General features: G+C 55.2%; 1 protein-coding gene across 1 annotated transcript; it reads right to left on the reverse strand.

Annotated features, from left to right (window-relative positions):
* Window positions 1-2,677: 2,677 nt before the first annotated feature.
* EN1 (engrailed homeobox 1) lies at window positions 2,678-7,742 on the reverse strand. The gene is made up of 2 exons (XM_052635676.1): window positions 6,848-7,742; window positions 2,678-3,768 (listed from the first exon to the last, which is right to left on the reverse strand). The coding sequence occupies exons 1-2, from the start codon at window positions 7,740-7,742 to the stop codon at window positions 3,452-3,454; spliced, it is 1,212 nt and encodes a 403-aa protein (XP_052491636.1). The 3' UTR covers window positions 2,678-3,451.
* Window positions 7,743-8,476: the final 734 nt, after the last annotated feature.

Consider the following 8,476-nt stretch of genomic DNA (forward strand, 5'->3'; position numbering starts at 1 on the left):
CCCTCAGAAAGAGCCAAGGATCAATACTGTTTAGACTTGGCTAGTGTGTATTTCCTCCTGGGCTGAGGAAGATTTAAGTTTATGGTTCAATCCAATCTTTAAAAAAATAGGTAGAATATAAGAAAGTTGGGATAGCACACTCTAGTATTTATTTCGATGCAGTGCCAGACTTTAATACACAGGCAGCTGGCTAAGCCAGACCCATAAATCAGAGAAATGAATGCCTGTTTATGATTATTATTACTTTCTTTTTTTAGAGGGGGTGCATGAAAGAAGTCTGACTGGAGTCCTCCTTCTCTAGTCTCTGCCTCAATCAGGAGGAAGAAAAATGGGGATGGGGAAGAGAGAAGATAGGAAAGTCATACTGGACCATTACTTGAGGACCTCAGCCAGATTTCAGAGATAAAGGCAGTTGTCATGAGTAGGTGTGACAAAGAGGAAGACACAGGAGAACAGAGGAGCCATGGACCAAATGTTTAAGTTCTTCAAGCTTTAGTTTCCTCCTCTGAGTAAAGAAGAAAATTCTATTTACCCATAGTGATTGGAAGACAAAAGGAGAAAATAGGCCAGAAATCAAATTACATAATAATGACACATCCATGCAATTTACCAATATAATCCTGGGGAGAGGTGACCACCTCTCTCTCCCCCAGAGAGAAAACTCTTGGCTTTGATCTCCTGGTACAGATAAAGAGGAGCCTTAAGGAACAGGATGCTTCTTGGAGTTACTACTCAAGTTGGCCCCTGACTCTGCATCTGTGATCTTGAGGGGCACAGGTACCCTAAGCGGGCCACACTGAGGAAGGGAGAAGGAGAAGTAGCCCAGTTTCCTTGCATTTGGACAGAAAGATTCTCTGTAGAACTGGGCACCCCAACATCCTATCTGCCTGTGGCCAGATTCTGAAAGGGGTACCCTCAGCCTCAGGTCTCAGCCCCAAAACCAAAAGCCCTGGAGAACTTGAAGATTCCAGGCTCCTCCCGTGCATCCCCACCCCAAGAAAAGCACAGGATATACTTCCCTTCCAGGCAAGGGCCCACCTCACTGCTTTCAACTCTTCACTCAAGGACTGGGTGAACATCTATTATGTAGAGGTTACTCCACACACCCAAAAAGAGATGTAAAAGGAATGCAAGACAGTGGGGAACCCGTGGCAATGTCAAATGTGCTCTGCAACTCCAGGCCCCTGAACCCCAATCCCCCAAGCCCTTCAACAGGGACTTCAACACCCCCTTGGCTTCAAAGACCTGACACCTGGCACTGTCATTTCACACTCAGCACAGGCCCAAACCAAGGCGAATTTTCCAAGAAAGGCAGACTGATCGGTCATTCCCACTCTCACAATAATCAATCCTGCAAAAACAACAGGAAAGAAACCCAAGGAAAGAGCACAGAAGCAGGGTTCCCCTACATGCACAAACACACCTGCAAACACAAATAAGCACATGTGCACACACTGTAAACTCACAAACATCCAAGTATGCATCTAATTACAGAGACATGAACATCCAATCGCATAATGTTCACATAATGCAGAAATACACAAAACCCTGCGGGCACCCAGATGTACCAGTATTTATCTATACATGATCACATATGCACCTGAGTTTTTGGGACACCTACATATCTGGTCGTATGAGTATAGCTGCATACATACATACTACAGAAGAGAAGGAAAAAATGGGGAGAACAGAATTTACCATTAAAAAATACTGGACCAAAGGAAGATTAGAAGGGACCTCCCCTTTCTCTTTCTAGTCCCTGAATGGTGGGACCCAGTGGCTACCCAGGAAGGATAGGCCCCAGGGTCTGGGACAAGTGTCCAGACATTTCCCTCTTGGAAATCTGGGGGTTCTGGGGGCCCAGGGGGCTGGTGTTTGTGCCCCCCTCTGTCCGAAAGCAAGCCAGGCTTTGTTGGGATTGTGAAAGGAACCTCACTTATTAGATTTGGGGCAGGGTCAAGGCAGGCCTGTGTGCATGTCGAGATCTTCGCCCCAGAGCAATCCCTGTAGCTGACCGAGGGGTTGTGGCTCCACATAGCTTCTCCGCATGCAGGCCTCCTCTCCGGACTTCGCCCACCATGAGGCCTGCCAGGCTCGTGTGCCGCCCTCGGCCAGCCGTCTAGACAACCGAATCACTTCTCCATTGGAAGAGCAGTGAAGTCCAGACAGGCCGAAGTGGCCCTCGCTCAGGATTCCAGGCAGCCCCTCACCTCTGCCATGCCCTGGGAAGTCCTTTTGCTTCTAAAGGAGAAAACCTCCAGCAAGACTCGCATCAGAAAAAGAGACAGAAAAGAAAAGAAGGAAGCTGGAGCGAGGAGCAGGTTGAACCAGAGTATGCTGCAGCCCGGCTGGTCCTGGCTCCGCGGGAAGCAGACCAACAGCCCCACAGTGTTTCCGAAGTTAAGACTGGGGTTTCCGGCCTTTGGTCTCCTTTGAATGCTATCAGAGACCAGGCGTGTCCCGCCAGACCCTCCAAACCCGGGCCATCCCCGGGTCCGAGCCATCCCTATCACCGCGCCCTCCTTGTCCCCTATATTCGTTGTGCGGTGATGGATCTTAAGGCCTGGCCAGCCTCGCGGCTCCGCGCCCGGTGTGCACCCGCCTTGCGCAGGGCCGCGCTGCTTCTTCGCCCTTCCCCAGCCGGCAAAGAGGAGGGCCGTCAGGCGCTCGTGAGCACAGTGTACACTTTATTTCAGACTACAGGTTTCTGAACATAATAAAATCTTTGGCTTGTAGCGGCGGTTCAGTCTCGCAGTCTGTGGGGTCGTATTTCTCAACAAGTCTCCAGAAAACGAAAGGGTCGGGGGCAGGACAGACAGACGGACAGAAGGGGCCGGGGAGATGGGGGGAGGGGGAGAGGCGAAGGGCAGACACGCGAGGAAACACACTCTCACGCACACAAAGAAAAGTCCCAGAGAAACGGAGGGCTAGCGATGCGGGACGGGAGGCACCGGAGAAGCGATAACATTCAAAAGAAAACGAAACTGGGCCGGGGGCAGCGAGGCGGAGGCGGGAGATAAAATAATTATAATAATTATAATAATTATAACAATAATAATAAAGGAGATTAATAAAAAGTCCAGCAAATAGAGATCGCTACACATAATTCTTTTCCTTACCTGAAATTAAATATATACAAGGTCGTAAGCTGTTTGGCTAGATAGAGCTTTAAGGAGTTCGTAGTTTTCGTCCCTTATACTGTGAAGAGAGAACTGATCTTATTTTTCAATAGCACCTGTCTGAGTCTTTCTCCCTTTTGAAAAAAAAAATGTCTCGTTCCAATGTGACTCTCCACCCTAGGAACCTCTTTCTCTCTCTTTTCCCTGTTGCTTCCTTCCTCCTTTACGCTGCTTCTTTCTCCCCGGGGCGTGGGGCCCACACGGCGGCGGCCGCGGTGCCAGGAGGGGGCGCGGGTGCGGCGGCCGGACCGCGCGGCCTCTGCCGGCGGCGGCTACTCGCTCTCGTCTTTGTCCTGGACCGTGGTGGTTGAATGGTTGTACAGTCCCTGCGCCATGAGGTGCAGCGCCAGGCCGTTCTTGATGCCCGTGGCTTTCTTGATCTTGGCGCGCTTGTTCTGGAACCAGATCTTGATCTGGGACTCGTTGAGGCTGAGCTCCTGGGCCAGCGTCTGCCGCCGCTGCTCAGTGATGTAGCGGTTCGCCTGGAACTCCGCCTTGAGTCTCTGCAGCTGCTCGGCCGTGAACGCCGTCCTCGGCCGCTTGTCCTCCTTCTCGTTCTTCTTCTTCTTCAGCTTCCTGGTGCGGGGACCTGCAGCATCGGAGGTGGGGACAAGGGGCAGAGGGCAGGGGGGAGAGGGCAGAGGAAGCCGTGAGAATTGCGGAGGGGCGCTGGAGGATCTCGCCCCGAGCTTCTGGGGCGGTAGCAGAGGCCGTGCAGCCCCTCCCGCCCATGAGCCCCTAGATCAATCTGCTGGCTACTGGGGTTGCTGAGCTCCCCTCTGGGAATCCTCTGGGATGCCAGAAGGGTCACAGAGGAAAACTGGCCTGCCTAAGTTGTGTATGCACCTCACACCCCAATTCAGAATAGACCCAGCCGTGATAGGCTTAAATCATAGAGTCCAAGATGGAAAGATATTTGGAGCCCTATCAGGCCCAACCCAGAGTTGGAGGTCAGGGGCCTGCTGTCTTCACAGCTTTGGCACAAAAAGAGGCTCAACACTGGAGTCATGAAGACTGGGATAGGACTGCCCTGAGGGAACTGCCAGCCTGCAAACTATTTTTCTCCCCCTCCTCAAGAAGTGCATCTACACCCATACACCTACAATAAGACCACATCTGCTTGTAGCTGCGGACTCCAGAAAACAAGGGGATAAGGAGGGCTCCCTAGCTCCAAAACATTCAGCATCTGTTCTCTCTACCTGCTCTTCTTTCCCTCTGGCCAAAACGAAGCCCCTTATGGAGTCCCAGGAAGACACTGTCCACCTGCTTCCTGGAAAGGGGAGAAGAGGCCTTCTCTCAGTTGTATGCCTTACCCACATGCCCAGGCCCCTGGGTTCTCTGCTTTGTCCCTTGGATGGTGCCAGTAAGAAAGAGAGGACCCTCCCCATCCTATACCCAGTGGCACAGGCAGGTCTCTCTCCCTAGTCCTTCGGATACAGAAGCTGCAATCTCAGGATTGAAAACCGAACGACAAAAGCAAGTCAGAGCTGTCTTTTCTGCCCACCTATGGTGATCTGCAAGAAAACTGCACCCCCCTCCCCACATCCAGGAGCAAAACAGGGACAGAGGGACAGAAAGGGTGGGACAATTCCAGCAAAAATCTGTGCTATGCCCTAAGATGGTTATAGGAAGAGGCCACAGGAAACCTTCCTAGGAAAGTGAAGTGTCCCTCAAAAACTAGTCTGGGAAGAGGGCTGGCTATGAAGCCCAGCCCTGAAGAGAGGAGGAAAAAGAGAGGCCTCCACAAGCAAGTCTTCTCTAGCATTTACTTGCTGGGCCCTGTCATGATTATGGGAGCTTCCCGAGCTGAGTGAAGTCCCTATCTGGCCTGTTAACCTCTAAAATTGTCTGGAAAGAAGGGTCTGCACCGGCATCTCCAAACCTAGTGGCAGAGGGGTAAACCAGGCAGCTGGCCTCTGGGGCAGACCAGCGCCAGGGGTCACCAGCTGTCCTGTGACAAAAGAGTCCAGGCCTGGCCGACCACCGCAACTCAAGACTGGGTTGAGGTTCCTCTCCCTCAACTGCCCCTGCAGGATTAGAAACCAGCACCCTGCCTCCCCAGGCTTGTAAGAAGGAAAGCAGCCAAGAACAAAGACAAGGCCCACTCCTGAGCCGGATGCAGAAAGCATTGGGAGGCGGGGTGAGGGGCCAGGAAGGCCTTGGTTTAGGTTAGTAATTAGCTGGTCGAGCAGAAGTGGCCCAGGAAATGTGTGCAACCTCAGAAAGGCCCCATTGTGAGACGGGCATCCCTTAGGTTGTTAGAGCATTGTTGCAATTGTTTTGTTGTTGTTGTTGTTGTTGTTGTTGTTACTGTGTGTATGGGTGCCCTTGCAGAGGTATGAACACTTGTAATAAAATCGTAGCCTCCTGGCCAGCCTGAGCGGCACAGCCTGACAGCTCAATCACTCTATCCATCAGGCGAGTCAATCAAAGCAGCTTTTCGGAGGTTCAGGGAGCCCGATGTGTCAATAACGGGGCTCGAGATGGCGGGGGCTGATAGCGCTCATCGATCTGCACCCGGCCAGCAGCGGTGGGAAGTCAGAGACCAGTCGGAGTGGAGCGCTGCACCGCGACGCCAGCCCGGCCTCCTGCCAGACCCAGGCGCGGAACCCCAATCATAGACCAGAACCCCTGCCGCCCTTCTCGAGGCGCCCATCAGCCTCCTGGGAGCTGCGGTCCCCGGAGGCGGGCAGGCCACAGCCTCCTCTCCAGGGGCCTCGTGGCTGCCCCTGAGTACCTCTCGGCCTGGGGTTCTCCAAACTCAAAGAGGTATGTGGGGAAAAGCCAAAGGAAAATTGAGAAAAATGGGCCCAAGGCTGGCAGAATTTTGCTAACGGGCAGATGTACGGAAGGAAGGAGTGAAAAAAGGAAGGGGCAGGGCCCGGGAGGATGTGCCAGGCGGCCACAGAGAAGCTGAGGTGGGGGCTGGCTCTCATGCCCTCCGCCCAGGTCTCTGGCCTGAGCCTAAGGTATCTTCTGTCCTCTCCCTCGTTTATCTGTCCGTTCCAGAGAATCGGGAGCCAGGGGCTCTCGGCACCCACTGTTTCCGAAACCGCCTTTCCCTGGATTCTACCCAGGCGGGTCAGGCCCTTTTGGCTACCCAGCTTGCGGAAGAAGGACAGCTATCAGACACGTTTCTCTTTCTTCCTGTGTCTCCTTACATCTATCTCTTTGCAAATGATCTCTCCGCAGAAAATATCGATATGGTGTTTATGTCTGCAAGGACACAAAGCGAAGATAATTTCTCTAATCAAAGCCTTGCTCAGTTTCGGCCTCCGCAGGATTTGAGACCCAGATCGCTAGGCCCACCTTCCCGCTGATTCTAAAAACCCCTTTTCCTGGAAGAAAAAGCAATGACTGATTGGGTGTTTACTAAGAATAATAAAGGTAAAACACAAAGAAGGCGAGAAGGGCTCGGAGTTCAGAATCGAAGGATCCCACTCCCTGTAACCCTGAGCCGTAACCTCCCAGGTGGTAGTCGCAGAGCCCGGGAACGCAAAACTCGGTATAACAGTCGGTAGTGACTGGAATCGAAGGTGAAAAGGAGAGAGCAGGCGTGAGAAAAGAGAACCCTCGGGATCCGGCCCGCACGCTCTCCCCAGCCCGGCGGCTGAGAGTTCTACCGGCGTCTGCCGGGCTCACCGCGCAGCCTAGGGCTGGGTACTCACCGGAGGACGGGCGATCGGAGTAGCGCGTGCAGTAGACCCAGGCGGGCCACACGAGGGGTTGCTGCGAGTCAGTTTTGACGACGGGCCCGCCGTTGGCTGAGCCCATTAGCAGTATGGCCGGGTTGCTGTGCTCCGGGTACTTGGCACCCTGCGCACCTGGACTCCCCACGCCGCCTCCACTGCCACCGCCGTTGTCCGAAGTCTTGGCCGCTGCTGCCGCCGCCGCCGCCGCCGCCACGGCCGCTGCTGCAGCCGCAGCCGCCGCCGCCGCCGGGTTCCCAGCTTTGGACGCGCCCGCGCCGCCGGCGGTGGCTGGCGGGGAGCCGTCGGGTGGGCCACAGTTCCCGTCCGCGGTGCACAGGAGTGAGGCGGCGCCTGGCGACCTCGTACCCAGCGGGTGGACGGGGTCTCTACCTGAGCCGGTCTGGCCTCTGTCACGCTCGACCCGGCCTCCGCCTGTGCCTCCTCCGGCCGCCGCCGCCGCCGCCACCAGGAGCTGCGGCGGCGGCTGCTCCTTTTTGCAGCCGAAGTCCGGCCTCAGGATGTTGTCGATGAAAAAGTTGGTGGTGCGGTGCAGCTGGGCCGCGGGCTGCGGCTGGTGAGCAGGCGCCGCGAGATGCTGCTGCTGCGGCGGCGGCGGCGGCGGCGGCGGCGGGGGCGGGGGGTGCGGGGGGAGATGCGGGTGGTGGGCCAGGGGCGGCAGGCAGGGCGCCGTGGGCGGCGAGGGGGGCGCGGGCTGCGGGGACACCGGCACGCTGTCTCCATCGCTGCTGCTGCTGCCGCTTGCGCCGGGGCTGAGACTCAGGGTGAGGCTGCCGGGGGCCGCCGCCACCGCCGCCGCCGCGCCGAGGCCCGAGTCGCGCTGACTTTTAGGTTCCGGCTGCTGTTCTTCCATGCTCGGCCGCCCCGCCGCCTCGGCCGCCGCGCCGGCCCCCGCCCCCCCCGCCTCGCTCCCCACCCCACTTTGCCAGCGGCCCGTGGGGGTGTGCGGAGGAAGGAGGCCGGCAAAGCCCCAGCGAAGGCACGGGGCGGGTGCAGAAAAAAAAGCCCAGGCGCCTGGCCTGGATCTCTCGCTCTTATCGAGCAGATCTCGCTGTCTCTCTCTAATTTGTAGATATCCAGATATGGAGACACTTGGCTATTTCTTTTTTCTTTCTGCAACCAGAATCAATTTGTTTTAAATGGGGAGTAAGCCACGGCTAAAAATAAAGGAAAAAAAAAAAACAGGAAAGGAAAAAGAAAGCAAGAAAAAAATCTCCAAGAATTTTTTTTCTTAAAGATAAAAAAAAAAGTAGTCTTAAAGTCTAGCCATTTTCCTAGGCAGTAGTGAGGGGTTTGACTTCCCCGAGTGTCACGCTCAGCTGTGCCCAGAGCGCGAGGCTGGCAGCGCCTTTAATCGCCTTTGCTTTTTTTGCAGGGAGAGCGCGTCTCCGCCAGCGCCGGGGCTGCTTTTTTTTTTTTTCAAATCTCTGACAGCTCGGATCTTTGCTCAAACTCTCTCGCTTAAAAAAAAATCACCCAGGCACACTTTTTGCCTTCAAACCGGAAGCACGTGAGTCAGGGCCGCACGTGTGCGGGGCCAATGGCGAGCCAGAACTCGCGCTGACACCCGGGCCTCGGCCCAATAGG

Source organism: Budorcas taxicolor, chromosome 2 (genome assembly GCF_023091745.1).
Source record: "Budorcas taxicolor isolate Tak-1 chromosome 2, Takin1.1, whole genome shotgun sequence".
Taxonomy (NCBI): Eukaryota; Metazoa; Chordata; class Mammalia; order Artiodactyla; family Bovidae; genus Budorcas; species Budorcas taxicolor.

Coding starts and splice junctions, on each gene's coding strand:
- EN1 (XM_052635676.1), bottom strand. CDS start 7,742: ATGGAAGAACAGCAGCCGGAACCTAAAAGTCAGCGCGACTCGGGCCTC. Junction 3,769..6,847: donor CTCCGATCGCCCGTCCTCCG/GTGAGTACCCAG, acceptor CCGATGCTGCAG/GTCCCCGCACCAGGAAGCTG.